The sequence below is a fragment of the Apiospora aurea genome (assembly GCF_038362705.1).
Source record: "Apiospora aurea strain CBS 24483 chromosome Unknown utg000001l_segment0_segment0, whole genome shotgun sequence".
Lineage (NCBI taxonomy): Eukaryota > Fungi > Ascomycota > Sordariomycetes > Amphisphaeriales > Apiosporaceae > Apiospora > Apiospora aurea.
Window position 1 is genome coordinate 5,494,643 of NW_027117388.1, and position 15,007 is coordinate 5,509,649.

Consider the following 15,007-nt stretch of genomic DNA (forward strand, 5'->3'; position numbering starts at 1 on the left):
CCGTCCATCTGTCCACCCACCTGCCAAACCAACGAACACGTTGATGATACTGCGACATCGCGAATCTACTTCCTGTACCTCCCAAAGCGGCAAAGCATCCAAACGCCAATTGAACCATCGCCTCTTCTATCTCTGCATTCGACCTCATTCCTGTGTTCTCTATACTGAAGGGACTCGGCGCCGGTTCGCGTGCATAGGGCACCCCTGATGGTTCGATAGAAGGCCCGCAAGCACAATGGCCGACGTGGCAGAGTTTACAGCTTTGGAGGCCGCGGCAGGCAAACCTCCTGCTGCCGAGACGCCCGCCGCTACTCTGCACCCGGAAAATACTAACAAGTTCCAGCATGCCATATCGGCTTGGAGAAGTAGGTACCAATGGGAATCAATAAAGACACATTTAGATAGTGACTAAAGCTGTACAGACGTCGATCTGACTTCGTTGGTATCAACTCTTGACAATACCGCCTCGGATATTGTCACGTACCAACGAGATTCCACCATACAGCGGAAGGATCTGGCACAGAAGACCAAGGATTTCCGCAAACATGATGACGCTACCAAGCTGACCGAAATCAAGGGCTTGCTCAAGGCCTACCAGACCTTTATCGACCTCCTGACGAACCACTCCAAATCCACCAACTCGGCTTTCTTGCAAGTCTACTCGGCGCTGTCGGATGCCCCCGACCCCTACCCTCTCCTGGAAGCGTCGGTAGACTCTATGCTGGTCTCCGAGGACACGCTACCCAAGCTGACCGAAGAGAACCAACATCTACAAAAGAACATCACCAGCCTCACGTCGCAGCTCGAAGAAACAGAGTCGAGATTGCAGTCGGAGAGCACAACCCGGAAGCAGCTGGAAGACAACCTGGAGAGCAAGGTCAAAGAGGTCGAGTCCTCTTGGGCCGCCGTCTTGGAGGAGAAGAAGGACAATTGGGAAGCAAAGGAGAAGGCGTTGGAGGAGAAGGTAGAAAACCAAGAGAGACTCTTGACGGAGATCAAGGCCAGCTATGAGGTGAACCAGCGCCTGAAGGGGTCCGAGGATGCCGAATCGGAAGGGAACCGTGGCCATGTGACGAGCGCCGAGCTTGAGATGGTCAACTCGGACCTGGAGCGTACAAGCGCAAGACTAGCTGAAGTCGAGGCACGCAATGAGCAACTGCGACTTGATCTTGCCCAGTCCAAGTCACATGTGCAAACGCAAGGACCTGCACCCGAGGATGATCCTGCCTATATACGTGTTCGATCGGAGAATTCCTCTTTGATTCGCAAGCTTGACTCCGCCAGAGTAGAGAAAGAGGCGTACAAGCGAGACATCGACACCAGGCTCCGGAGTCTCGAGAGAGAGGCAGGGTTACTGAAAGACGAACGTGATGCGCTAAAAGCCAAGGTCCAAAAATGGAGTGACTACGACGATGTCAAGCAAGAACTCGAGGTCCTCAAGAGCATCGAGTTTGCGACTGGCGACGATGAGGACATGATTGCTAGCGCCGCAGACTCGAACGGGGCAGCCATGAAAGAAAAGGGGGACACCTTGGAGCAGCTGCTGTTAGCCAGGAACAAGAAGCTGAGCGATGAGCTGACCATATTGCGTGTCTCTCACCAAGACTTGCAGACGAGGTTGGAGAACCTACAGGAGGAGATGTCTAGGACGAACGCCGACCTGGAGAGGTCGCAGAACCTGAATACTCAGCTCGAGAATGACCTAGCAAACCTACAAGCCGAGGGGCAGAATGCGTTCCCATCTGGTGCTTCTGTAGCCGGCACCTACACACGTTACGCGCCATCCGTCGCGCCCCCAAGAACCATGAGGGGGAGGTAGGACATCCCCCACGTCATCCATCATTTCTGGATTCAACCCCAGGGACGGTAGCTTCGGCGGCGGTGAACCCATGGGAGGTGGCTCTGGCATGCTTCCTATGATTACGGCGCAGAGGGACCGCTTCAAGAAGCGCATTACCCAACTGGAAAACGAGCTATCCGAATCGCACCGCGCGATATCCCAGCTGCGGCAAGAGACAGCGGCTCTGCAGAAGGACAATCTTCAACTATACGAGAAGACCCGTTACGTATCGACATACAACCGAGGTGGCGCCTCAGCGTCCTCTTCATCCGCGTTCTCTTCCAACCCAAATCCGTCGACAATTGCCATTGGCGGTAGTGCGAACCCGGGTATAGCCTTGGACCGGTACAGGAAAGCGTACGAATCCAACATATCCCCCTTTGCCGCTTTCAGGGGCCGCGAGTCTGCACGGGCCTATAAGCGCATGAGCTGGCCTGAGCGGGTTGTCTACTCCGTGACGCGCATGGTTCTCGCGAGTCGTACAAGTCGAAACCTGTTCGCCGCGTACTGTGTCGCTCTGCACCTGCTGGTCTTCTGCTCGCTATATTGGCTCGGCACGGCAGATACCGCACAGCACGCGAGCAATCTGGGTGGCGGCGTAGCAGCAGCCATGGCTGCTGGCGGAGGCGGGTCGGCTGGCTCTGGCTCGGGGAGCAGCGGGAGTCGGGCCAAACATGGCGATTGGCAAGAAGAGGGCTTTAATGGACACTGACGCAGGCGTGCCGAGAGATATTGTATATACATTGTTGAAACATTACGGAACGGATGTATACCAAGGGTGTTTTTAAAAGGGAGTTAACTCATGATTAGTACTGCCGCCATGTCCTAGTAGTTTGTAGGGTATCTGTTCGAGAAACTTGCTGTATCAGTGATAAGAGATAATGTGACTCTATGTGACATCTTATATGTTGGAACCTGGGGACAATAGAGCAACGATCGGTTCGACTGTCTGATATGCTCATGTTGTCCGTTGATGAGGTGAAGACATGCTAGCCTGTACATTGCCTCGAGGCGACGTCGTCCCCGAAGGGTAGGAAGCGGTGGTTGATGTGCCTAACGTATTGCCTGCGGTCAATGATACAGTGCAGACTGGTGGACGACTTGCCTGTGCTGTTCTGGGTGAGAAAGACACTGCAGAACGCGTACCCAGAAGCCCTTTGTGGATGACGGTGATGGGCAACTATCCATCCACTTGGTAGATCAGACCGTACGGATTTGTCGATTTGCAGCACTAAGGGGAAGGCTTCCTACACATCCTATTTGCGTGTGTGCTTGCGTCCCTGGAATCCTGTTCAGCATTGCCAACCGCCGATCGACTTTGAGGGGCGAAAGCCAGACAAATTTCTAAAAACAGCACACACACACACACACACACACACACACACATGCCGCAAACGCCATTACAGCATGATAACAACACGATCACGCTGGATCATGTCTTATGGGGACTACGGATGACCACCACTGCGCACCTCGTGTGTATCAGTCCAGGTATTCTACCACTCCACCACATCACTACGTTTCGCCAAATGGCGGTATGGGGAGAGTTTGTAATCATCCGCGACCAAATCTAGGCCACTGTCATGTTATCGAGAGCCTCGATAATGACTTGGCCTATATTAAGTATATGACAAGGGGGTGTGGGCTACGGCCCTCCCCCTCACGCCAACTTTCCTTTCACAAGTTTAGAAGGCCTACTTCATTCCCGGTCTTATTGAGTTAGTTCGGCTCCTATCATCGAGGATCGACAAGAAGCACATGCTGGCTCGGGAATATATTTGTTATTCCCATGGAAACATCGGCCTTGATATGAGAGGCAAGTGGGTTTGGGTGATTTGCCTTGCCGGAGAGCAAGGCTCCTGGCAACGATTCGGAAACCATGGCGCTTATCTGGATGTGCCTCTTTGTAGATCAGTTGTAGAACGGCGATCAATTTCTGACCACGAGGGCTGCCATCGAGGAATATTTGCATAGTATCCCATCCATGAAGGTCTTCTGGCGCTTCAACAGCGCAACTTATGGGCGTGTGCGAAGTGAATGGCCCGGGACTCTCGAGGCCCGCTACCTTACACACATGCTTTGCCTTACCTGTATCTTTTACCTGAGACTGGCCGTCCAGTTAGCGATGGCCAGTTTGTCATGTGGCAGATGTGTCGTACATAGCGGGACAGGCCGCTGCCAGATACACAAACTGGGGAGACTACTTCCAGGGTGGAAGAGGCAAGACATTCCAACCCCAAAAGGGACAGGCTGGGCGAAATCCGTGTAAGTAGTCCTCGCCTGTGTCAGTACGTAAAATGACCTTGTGTGAGGAAGAGTATGTTTGCTAATAATTGTAGAGGAGGCAGGTTTACGCGCGCAATGCTCGCACCAACACGGCATCCGTTACCCGGGATATGGTCGGGCGAGCGAGACGCCCGGCAATGGACGGGTTTTGGTCGAAGACGGATATGGGGGGCTCGTCCTCTCGTGAGTGAAGTGTATGCCTGTCTCTCCATTCAATCTATCTGTCTGGCACACACCAATGCAAGCAGGCGGTCATACGGCATACCTACATGTATGCCGGGGGGTTGGGCCAGGCAAATGAGATGGCTTGGTCTGTCTGCTGTGCAGTCAGAGAGCACCACGTCGGTAGCGGTAGAGCAGGGCGAGTACCGGCCAGCAGCAGCTAGCCAGCAAGGAAGAAGCATCAATGTCCAAAGAATCCACAGAAGCGGGCAAATTAATGAGAGAAAGTGGGCAAATTGGAAAAAGAAAGCAAGGAAGAAAGAAAGAAAGATGGTCCACATGGTGACCTGGCCGCGGCCCACGCGGCCAATAACGATGTAGACAGTTTGGGTTAATTATAGCAACCCTTCATCTCGTTTGCCCTTCTTCCGCGCTTGCTGCTATTTCGAGCGCATCCCCCACCGAACAGCTAACCGCCGCCATGGAAAATGGATGTGACCCTCCACCGCGCCCGGGGACTAATGCCGCTCTTATGCAGACATTTCGATGAGCTATCATCAAATCAAATCCAAATTTGCCCGCTTGGAGAGGTCCTTCTGGATTGGCGACTTGTTGTTCTTCCCGCCCACCGCTCCATTTCAATACTAGCCCATGTCAGATCTGATATGTGGCCAAGCATTCTTGATTTGTTTTTTATCTTGTTCCACAGATCTGGAGGATACGTAGCATCCCCCTCTCATCCATCTCGCGCGCTTCCGCACCACCACATTCCTGTGGAAAGCAGGGTTAATTAGCCACAGAAGTCTGGTTGACCCCACCTATTTCACTCCATCCTGTCCTGATGATATACATGGCCAGCATATGGCAATATGGAAAGCCGTCTTTCCGGGGGGCCACCCACCACCGTTAAGATCTTAGCCCCGAAAAGCTATTATCGCATCTCACATCCTGAGCTTGCCCGCATTAGAGCCTCCCTCCCCGTTTCGTTTCCCGGTACGCTAGGATGGAGCTATGGATGCGTACATGTAGCGCTGACTAAACTGCGGATGATCCTATCGAAGGATGGAAACTCTAGAACCGACCGTGGAAGAAGCTCTTAGTAAGGGAAGCGTTACTATTCTGCGTGCCCTGTTGCTATTGTCATCCGCCTCGTCGTACTTTCTTCGGTCCCTTTGCGTGTGACTGTGGCTATCTTGTCTCATCGTGACCCGATGACAGCAGCAAACCTCCGTTTTTCGCCCTCCTTTGTAAGAGAGGGTGGTATGAAGGATGGGTCGCCTGTATTGCCTGTATGTTCTTCTTTTTTTCTTCTTTTTTTGCCTCCGGCCAGGCAAAACAGGCTCTCGGCTCAAGTAGGCAGGTAGGAAGGTAGGCCTGTAGGTATCTGAGAGCGGTGGACATCAGCAGCAGCAGCAGCACGCACATGCACGAGGACGAGGCCACCACCAGCCGTCAAACACCAAGCGTTTTGCCGCCTGCACTTGCTCGCCTGAGGGTGGGAGAAGGAGGGGGTACCGCAAAGAAACGACGGCCAGAGAATTTGGCGAGTTGCGGACCAGGAAAAACGGCTCTGGCGCTTGCAGTTCGAACAAGGGGGGCCGGGGGTGGTGGACACAGACGGGGAACAGGGGGAGGCTGGGCATCCCTGTTTGCCGCTGGACCAATGACAGCTGAATACGCACCACGACAGGGCCTTGTATACCCTGCTAGTATGCCCTGGTTGCAGATCGCTTGGCGGGCCATACAGACGCACCCGTTCTTCCACCTACAGGGGTCGTTTTTCCATATGCGTCGCCCAATAGCAGCGCGCCAATGGCCTTCAACGGCCCTCCGTCAGGCTCATCGGCGGCGGCTGCTGCCAACTTGTTCTGCGAATACCTTGGGGCCGTCCCCCCCGTCGTCTCACGTTGACGAATTGCCCATGAGCCAAAACGGGAAATTACACTGAGCAATATGCATGCGCCGGCCGGGGCACAGGCACAGGCACAGGCATGGGTATGGGGCATGGGCAATTCTTCAATCAATCTAATTCTGCTGCCGCTTGTGCACACGAGTATAATAGGAAACACCACATCCAACTTACAAGTTGGCTGGTCCTAGATCTATCTTCAAGCCATCTATCTTCCCACAGGTTCAACCACAGTATATCTCGTTGGTTAATCCTTTCCGTTTTCTTTTCTTATAATTTCTCGGGTTCCTCTCTTACTTAGTCTTTCCTATCTAACGGGGGTTTTTCCAATCTACTGCTGGGGTTTCTTCAAACGGGTCGCGCTTTCCATCCAGTCTTCTTCACTCTTGCCGAAAGGGAATTTCTGGGCTCGGCGGGTCTTGTCTTCCTCAACCACTTACAAGGAAACAACCAAACAATACCAACACCGATCGAACCTCAACATCACCTGGGCCACAAATCCACCTCGATCTCACCTAGCCACCAACCATCAGTCACATATCCAAGATGCGTTGCTCGATACTGTTGACGTCGGCACTGAGTGCTTCGACAGTCATCGCCGCCCCCACATGGCCCGCCTTCAGCAAGAGCGTGCCCATGCCTGCTCAACTCGAGACAATGTCCTCATGGTTCAACGCGCTGGCGAAAGTAGTCCAAGACGGCCGAGCATCTCCTCGGAACCCCGTATGCGACCTGTCGCAAGTCAAGCTACGTAAGTATCATCCTGCACATTGCAAGCACCTACGCAAGCCCAGTCACTAATACCAAGTCCAGCGGAGTCTGCCCTCCCGCCGCCTAGCGCTGGCCTCTACCTCAAGCACGTCGCCGTCGGCCGTGGCACGCAGAACTACACCTGCGACACGTCGAACCCCAGCAGCGCTCCCGTCCTCTTCGGTGCCGTCGCGACCCTGTTCAACGCCAGTTGCATCGCGAGCTCGTACCCCGACGTCCTCCAGCTGGTGCCCAAGACGGCTCTCCAGTTTGACCTGCCCGCGGCGGCCGGTGGTCCTCCCCGCCCTGCCGGTGGTCCCGATGGCCCTGGCGGCCCGGCCGAGAAGATGGGTCCTATCGACTACGTGCTCTCGGGCCACCACTTCTTCACCGACGTCACGACGCCATACTTCAACCTCGACACGACACCCGGCTCGCAGTACGGCACCATCCCCTGCGCCAAGCTCAACCAGACCGCCGCCCCGGCCGACGCGCCCAAGGGCCAGCAGGGCGAGGCTGCCGTCGCCTGGCTCAAGCTGCGCTCCAAGGACGGCGCTACCGGCGACCTGCAAGAGGTCTACCGCGTCGGCACCGCAGGCGGCAGCTCGCCGGCTACATGCGAGGGCATGCCCTCGTCATTCGAGGTACAATACTCGGCGGAGTAAGTTCCCCTCACTCGCACTCCACAGTTCCATATGGTACCCAGACTAACCAAGATTTCTTTCTTGCAGATATTGGTTCTACGCCGGATCAAAACCCAAGTACGACTAAATCAGGGATTGGTCGACGAGGGAGAACACAAAGCAGTGCTGTATAATTACAAGTCGGCGAGACTGGGTTGCTCGCGCTGAAAGCATGATACCTAACAAAAAAAAAAACCAAAAAAAAAACAAGAACCAAAAAAATTTAACATACACACAAACAAACCCGGATACATCCTTATTACTGTCCGCACCTTTAGTAGTCACGCCTGGCGTTTCTGGGCGTTTTGCATTTCTCCTACATACTTATTAGTATAGGCCTCCATTATTATTGCAATGACGAATGACCTTCTTCTTCTTCCTCCTAAAGAGATCTCTTCGAAGTTGACCCGTGCTGATGTCCGGTCACGACCACCCTACGGCTAGTCTTTCCATCCACGATCCCATCACCATTACTGTCAGGGATCTAACCTTAGCTATTACCAGATGTTGGGGTACCAGCTGATCGGAACTGCTTGGCGCACAAACAGCGCTTGGACCCTTTCGGGGCTCGAATGAAACATACACAGGAACATCACCACAACCAACAACCGTCGCAAAAAGCCGCACTGCATTAGCCGTTACCGGAAAACAAAGAGCAGCAAGTAAGTGTGCGGCTCGGCTTGATTCAGGTGGGAGTAACATCATACCGGCCCCAAGCATACAGCCATTGTAACGCTCGATCTAACACGAGAAGGGGACATAAGTTGCGGCTATATGACCTGACCCCTTCTCTCAGCATGGATTGTCTGTTGGTTGGATATGAGTATTGCCTATCTTACGATAAAGTGGTCATTTATCTAGTATGATGGGAGGTAAGCCCTAGTTAGATAGAGGAGAAGGGGGAGGAGGCGGGGTCCTTATGCACGCCAGAATCTCTCAGTCACCGTTTGGGAATCCCCTCTTGGCGATCCGGAGTCTTGGGTTCACGTGCTCTGTGTGCAGTCAATCTTTCGCTTCCTTGCTGGAACTCACGTGGGATGGCCTTTTTTTTTTTTTTTTTTTTTTTTGGCTCCCCATGTCCAACAACTAACTATGCGGGCCGATTTCGGCTCATGGCTGTGTAGGTAATGAAACGAGGTAAGGGGTGTTGGCCGCGAGCAGGCTTCCCTTTGGCATTGATCTTGCTTACCAGAGGTATGCATCGATGCGTGTTCCCAGCAACAACAACATGAACGGCAATGACACGGCCAAACTGCCGCCATTGATTGCATACTCCTCGTGAAAGAGCGCCATGTAGCCCTGCTTGAGCCGCATCACCGGCGAGCGTGCATTAAATGAACGAGCATCGCTAAAATGTATGTGCCGGGCCGTAGGCGTCCCGCACCGCACACCACCTAAGCCCATTCAGACTGAATTTACACGACATTATTGCCACATGCAGTCAGCAATTTCAAGTCGAAAATCTCGTCGGCATGCAACCTCGCCATTCTCCAGGCACCAGTGAGGTAGACAAGAATGCTGCTGTTGGTTGATGGCAGGTAACAGGCCAGGTAGACAGACTTTCGTGATGTCTGAAACGCCAACCGGAAAGGACTCACGCACACAAGTCACACACAACAGCCCAGGAGGAAAGAACCCCCCGGCCGCTAATCCCCCACATGTCCACCGCCAGGGCTGAAACAAGGTTGAATCTACCCTCCTCGGCCCCCTAGTTCAAAGCCTAGGCCACTATGAAACTCGTGCATTTGCATGTCTGTCTCTGCGTTTCAGCACCTCCAAGCCGGGCAGATAAGGCAGCATGGCAGTGCATATCATAAAACATCAGTGAAGGAGATACGATGAGCACTACCGCCTCTCAGCTCTCGTGCACGGGGTTAGGGAATTCACTTCAGGTTCCTTGACCAGGAAGGTAAAGGAAGAACAACGTGGCTGGCTGTCGTGGTCCAATCTTCTAGGAGGGGAGGCGGACAATGTAATGTGACATATCGGGACAGCATGCATCACAATAAATCAGGTCTCTGTAGGCTTTTGGTCTGTAACCCCCTCGCCCTCCCTATCATCTCGTCATAACCTGGCGACATGTTTGATCGTCTTCCCAGGATTCTCGTCATGTCCCGAGGGAATGGATCAAACGACCGACGAAAACCATGGCCACCCGAGAACCATATGCAGCCCCGAAGTATGCAAGTCATTAATCCCCTCAGCCCCTTTGTTTCTGCCTTTGGCCTCTAGCAGTGGCTAATTGCCCAAGAGATGCCAAAAAGTCGCATGTTTCGCCTTGCATCTTTTTAGAAACAAACAACGTGAATGCACAAGAGCCCCAGTTGCAGCATCTGCGCGGACTACTCATCGCTCTAGATACATCGGGGCTTTCTTGAGCTCTACCAAGAGCACATTGAGTCTTGTACGTGCTGGCAGAGACATGTACATATGGGCAGGCGTTAGTATGCATGCTTCAGCGATGCCACTCGTGCTCTTGTCTATATTCACTCGTAGGGCTTATCGCCATATGCAGGCTACCTCAAGAGATATCTTATTGATAGATACTCAGATCGCACTTTTTCCAGTCCAGGTCGCGGGTCGATCGGGTCGATCAGCCTTCCATTTCGGTGTCCTCGCCGCCACCACCCTTCCTCCGGCTCTCTAAGCGCTTCCGCGAGGCATCCTTAGCATCCGAAATCCACTTATCGTAAGCGCCGTTGCCCTCTTTTAGCTTCTCTTGCACAACACCTTGGAGCACGGCACCAGCGAAGCCTACGAAATTGTGCCTTCGCAGGGCGTTCTCAAACTGCCAATCCCTGCGTTTGCGCTCCTCCCGCTCCAGCATGTCCACGTCGCCAATCTCCCGGGCCTTTATCCTCAGATCCCGCACCATGGCCATGAGGTTGAAGCGGATCTCCGACATTTCGTACCGCCCAATCCGTCGTTGCAGGACATCCATGACCTTGGTGGGGAACTCGTCTGTCGAGCAGGGGCCGTGGCTGATGGGCGCGGGCTGGAGGCCGTCGAGCTCGTACAACTTGCCAGCAATGGGCGTGTAGGCGACAAAGTGGAAGGCGTCCTCCGTCTCGCCGCTCGTCCGCTGCGTCTCGTCGACAAAGGGGCTGCTCTTTGCGAAGCTGTTGTGGACGTCGCGGATGAGCTCGCTGTTGCTCAGGGCCTCGCCGCGGAACTCGGGCGGCAGCATCATGGTGAAGTCGCGGAACTCGCGGAGCGGGCCGCCCATCTCGACATCGCCCTCCTTGTTCATCAACACCGAGAGTAGCGCCTGGGTGCCGCATGCGTTCTGGATGGTCTGGGCGGCGAAGAAGAGGCTCTCGGAAGCATCGCGATCGAATTCGCCGTCGAGTGGCTTGTCGGTTGACGTGTACGGTTCGTTGGTAGGGTACTTGAACAGAAAGATGACGCCGTAGACGGGGTATAGCGAGGCGAGGGCGTCGGGCTCCAGCGTCAAGAGCTCCTCAAACTGTACGTCCTTGACACCAAGGTTGTCGAGCAGGTAGGTGAAGACACCCTGAACGTGCATGTGAGGTCAGTTACGTTCTGTGCACGAGCTATCTGCGTCGACCGCATTTTCGCTGCATGCAGACACCGACGTATGGGGAACATTACCGCATCCGACTCAACTAGGAGGGCAGGTTAGTAACGATACGGTGAAAGACCGTCGTGATTGCCAGCTTACTCGTATTCCATCCTCCACTCATTTTGGATTGGTGTTCAAGAGCGCAGATCTGGTAGTGCTGGCCAGGGACAGACGATGTTGCAGCGAATTAGGCCCACCAAGCAAAATAGATTCTGCAACGCAGTTGCTTGTTGGTGGTGGCTTGTAGTAGTATGTCTCAATCGCAGTTCCAGTTGGTGTTTGTTGCATCACTTGGCGTGCTGGATGTAGCTATGGTGGGTCAATGACCACCCTATGAGATAAGATAAGCACGATGGCCAATTAGGCCCATGACGACAAGTCGTGCCTGCCTAGGTTACTTGGTTACCAAGTACCACTGCTATTTGGTAATGTTCCCCAGGGCCCGAGGCGCTATTTCGACGACGTACCATTCACGCTGCACTTTATAGGTGTACATCAGATGAACACATTATTCAAAGCATGGCAAATTCATGTTTGTGTATCCTTCCACCTAAAAAACCTAATGTTACAGGTGCATGTCCGAGACACATTAGCTGACTTGGTTGTCCCTCTATATATACACAGAACTCTGCTCCCAGTTGGCCCAAGAACCATGGCCAGATCATGGTTCCCTAATCCCAGTCTTGGCCGTACCGAATAACTGGGTTAGCATCGTCCCTCTGGTGCTAGCAAGGCCTGCAAAACTTCAAGTTGTTGGCCTCGCCTCCGTCCGGGCTCTCTCAAAAAGAGTCCAGACCCCGATATCGTCTCCTCCATCTTGATGACCTCAGTGGCCCGTTCTCAGCTCTTGTTCGGAAATGGGGCGGCCATCGTAGTGTGGGTGGACGACAGCATCTTTGTCCTCGGTCGATCCATTACGAGAGCTGCTTCGTCCGCCGCTGTCATTGTCCACAAGCTCCACTGCGACCTTGTGCTCTTCTTCACCACGGCGGCCTTTACCACCGATCTTGTTCCGTATGAACAGCATCCACTTGCGCACGTCTTTCTTTCCCATGCTCCAATGGTACACTTCTTTCTGGTCCCAGTTGGAGGGCACAACCTTCCCATCAGAGAAGTGCACCATGAACCATATCATGGTATTGAGAGTAATGTAAATCAGCATGCCGCTGAAAACTCGTTAGCACTACCATGCCCTATCGTTGCGTAAGGGGGGGGGGGGATAATACTCACGCTATGAGGCCATACGCAACACTGTAGCTGAAAGGCATGAACGCTAGCGTCACAAATGAAGGGACTGCGTCACCAATGTAAGCCCAGTTGATGTTGGTGACCTGGCGAATCATGAGACATCCGACCTATAGGTCCGATGGAGGTTAGTGCAAAGCAGCAGCAGTCGAAGGTAGAGAGAGCATCTTACCAGAACGAGGGTGGGCCCAGTTGCCCAGGGCGGGACGGATGCGAGGACCGGTGCAAAGAACAGAGATATCAGGAAGCAAAAACCAACTGTCATAGCCGTTAGGCCGGTGCGGCCACCTTCTGCGATCCCAGCGCCGCTTTCAATAAAAGCAGTCACTGGAGAGCAGCCGAAGAGTGACCCAATGGAGATGCATACTGCGTCGGTGCAGTACGCGATTGTCGATCGAGGGAAGTCGCCATCGTCCTCCACAACGCCGCAAAACTTGGCCATTGAATACAGAGTAGCTGTACAGTCGATGATATCAACGTACAAGAAGGTCACCAGTGCGAGTATGAACTGTGTTGTACTTGCCCCTTCAAGATTCCACTGCTGTGCGTTGAGGATTTTCTGGATCGGGTGGAAGGCAACAATGGGCTTAAAAAACTCGAGTCGATCATTTCCTGCATCGGTGTCCGGGAAATATGAGAATGTAGTATCTCGCCTGTGACAATGTTAGAAGGGTTCCCTTTCATGAAAAGGTGAGGTTGATGGTACTTACGGCCATGAGATTACAGACACAAGCGTGATGCCGATGACGATCGCGCTCTTGACCTTGAAGGCCATCAGGAAAGCTACAAAGATGCCGCCAATGAATATTCCGATCCACATCTGGATAAAGGAGTTGGTTAGTCAAGCAAGGATCCTGCATCCTCATCTAATAATGATTCCAACTTACAGATGGGTTGCTCATGACACTATCTTGACATTCCCCATGATTGTCTAGACGGTTGGCAGGACATCCACCAATGGCCACTGGGGTTGTGAGACCGCCGGTGATAGCACCTAAGCCAGCGGAATATGACAGACCAATCTCGGTCAGGAAGAGACCAATACCCACACCACAGGCTGTCTTGATTGTAGCAGGAATCATCTTGACCAGCCACTGTCGCATCCCTGTCAAAGTTAGAATCAAGAAGATGAAGCCCTCGACAAACACTGCGGTGAGAGCAATGCGGTAGGGCACCATGCCACTGCCATGAATCCCGACGACTTGGTAGGTGAAGTATGCGTTCAACCCCATGCCGGGACTGCTCCAAGTCAGCTGATGTACGCTATAGCAGTCAATGGATCAATAATCACCCTAAAGCCACTGGAAGATTTGTCAGGAAGCCAAAGGCAATACTCGCCAGCCCTGACAAGGCAGCAGTCGAGGTGACCAGGTCCTGCTTCAGGACTGCGATAGGAGGTCAGCTCAAATACTCTAGAGGAATATGATGTTACGCACCATTTAGGCAAGCGTCGTAGCTAGCATCTCCTTCGCATTTGACGCCATCAGGCCTAGTCGGTGCCGTGCAAATGCAAGTGCCCCCAGAATCCGCGAGGATGGTAGACTATCAAGAGTATGTCAACGGTGTTGGCCTTAGAAAGGTGTGGGTGTGGACGGGGTGTTATGACTTACATTGACGGCAATGATGTATGCCATGGTGGCGAAGGTGGCGAAGCCAGCCCGTATCTCGCGATAGAACGATGCGCCTGGGATTTGTTTGGGCTGCGGCATCAACGGTCAGTACATTGGGAGTCGCCAGGGTGAACCAGGCCCAGAAGAAACCAAGATAACTCACATGACCAGAGCCGTCAAGACGAAAAACCCGACCAAAGGTAGAGCGGTTTATGCGATCCTCCCAAACGACGGTCTTGTCCATGGCCTTCTGGAAGAGCCCTTGAAGCCCCATCGTGCGAGTTGGTGCTCGGCAAGCAGTTGATGTCTCTGGGAATTGCGTGGTCCAACCAGTCACTAATATTCTGCGGTCGGCGAAGGCAAATTTGGTTCGCCAAAGGTATGAATGAGAGTAGCCGCTATTCTTGCACGGGGCCCATGTGATGATTTCGTCCCTAAGCGCGATGTAAGTACGTCAATGTAGCCAGAAGTGACGAATTGGATGAATGTAGTAAACTCGTCGAAATGGAAAAATGGCTACTTGGCTAGGGGACGGCAAACCAACCTTGGGTACGAAGGAGACACGAAATCGAAATTAGTGGTGGCACCAACTCGTTACCGATCCTGCACCCCAGAACGCGGGAGGAAGTGAGATGTTTCTGGCGTGTCTGAAAAATGACGAAAGATGAAGAGGGAACTGCCAAAGGAAAAATTGCTTTGCACCTGGACGACACACGCCAAAGGCGCAGAGTGTAAACAGGGACAGGTATGCAGATACCTATGTGGTTACTACTGGCATGGTGATGATTAGCTGCCACTCCTCAAGTGCTTCGAGTAGGGGCAGGAAACTCGGATGGGGGAGGACAAAAATTCAATTTTGTCCAACCAAATTGCTCAGGTAGGTAAGTAAGTACTTACGTCAAGAGAACACACCATATTTTGACAGGATTGGTGAGGTCT

The 15,007-nt window shown here is 53.1% G+C and overlaps 4 protein-coding genes across 4 annotated transcripts; 2 read left to right on the forward strand and 2 right to left on the reverse strand.

Moving 5' to 3' along the window:
• Window positions 1-235: 235 nt before the first annotated feature.
• On the forward strand, window positions 236-2,552 carry PG986_001675 (uncharacterized protein; the record flags this gene model as incomplete). The annotated part of the gene is made up of 3 exons (XM_066837897.1): window positions 236-365; window positions 423-1,815; window positions 1,862-2,552. The coding sequence occupies 3 exons, from the start codon at window positions 236-238 to the stop codon at window positions 2,550-2,552; spliced, it is 2,214 nt and encodes a 737-aa protein (XP_066706790.1).
• Window positions 2,553-6,743: 4,191 nt separating this feature from the next.
• On the forward strand, window positions 6,744-7,718 carry PG986_001676 (uncharacterized protein; the record flags this gene model as incomplete). The annotated part of the gene is made up of 3 exons (XM_066837898.1): window positions 6,744-6,948; window positions 7,011-7,608; window positions 7,679-7,718. 3 exons carry the CDS (start codon window positions 6,744-6,746, stop codon window positions 7,716-7,718), a joined length of 843 nt encoding a protein of 280 aa, XP_066706791.1.
• Window positions 7,719-10,223: 2,505 nt separating this feature from the next.
• On the reverse strand, window positions 10,224-11,334 carry PG986_001677 (ubiquitin carboxyl-terminal hydrolase 2; the record flags this gene model as incomplete). Its single annotated transcript, XM_066837899.1, has 3 exons — window positions 10,224-11,144; window positions 11,243-11,256; window positions 11,313-11,334. 3 exons carry the CDS (start codon window positions 11,332-11,334, stop codon window positions 10,224-10,226), a joined length of 957 nt encoding a protein of 318 aa, XP_066706792.1.
• Window positions 11,335-12,039: 705 nt separating this feature from the next.
• PG986_001678 (permease) lies at window positions 12,040-14,342 on the reverse strand (the record flags this gene model as incomplete). The annotated part of the gene is made up of 9 exons (XM_066837900.1): window positions 12,040-12,379; window positions 12,444-12,568; window positions 12,631-13,111; window positions 13,169-13,278; window positions 13,346-13,697; window positions 13,750-13,843; window positions 13,895-14,000; window positions 14,069-14,158; window positions 14,232-14,342. 9 exons carry the CDS (start codon window positions 14,340-14,342, stop codon window positions 12,040-12,042), a joined length of 1,809 nt encoding a protein of 602 aa, XP_066706793.1.
• Window positions 14,343-15,007: the final 665 nt, after the last annotated feature.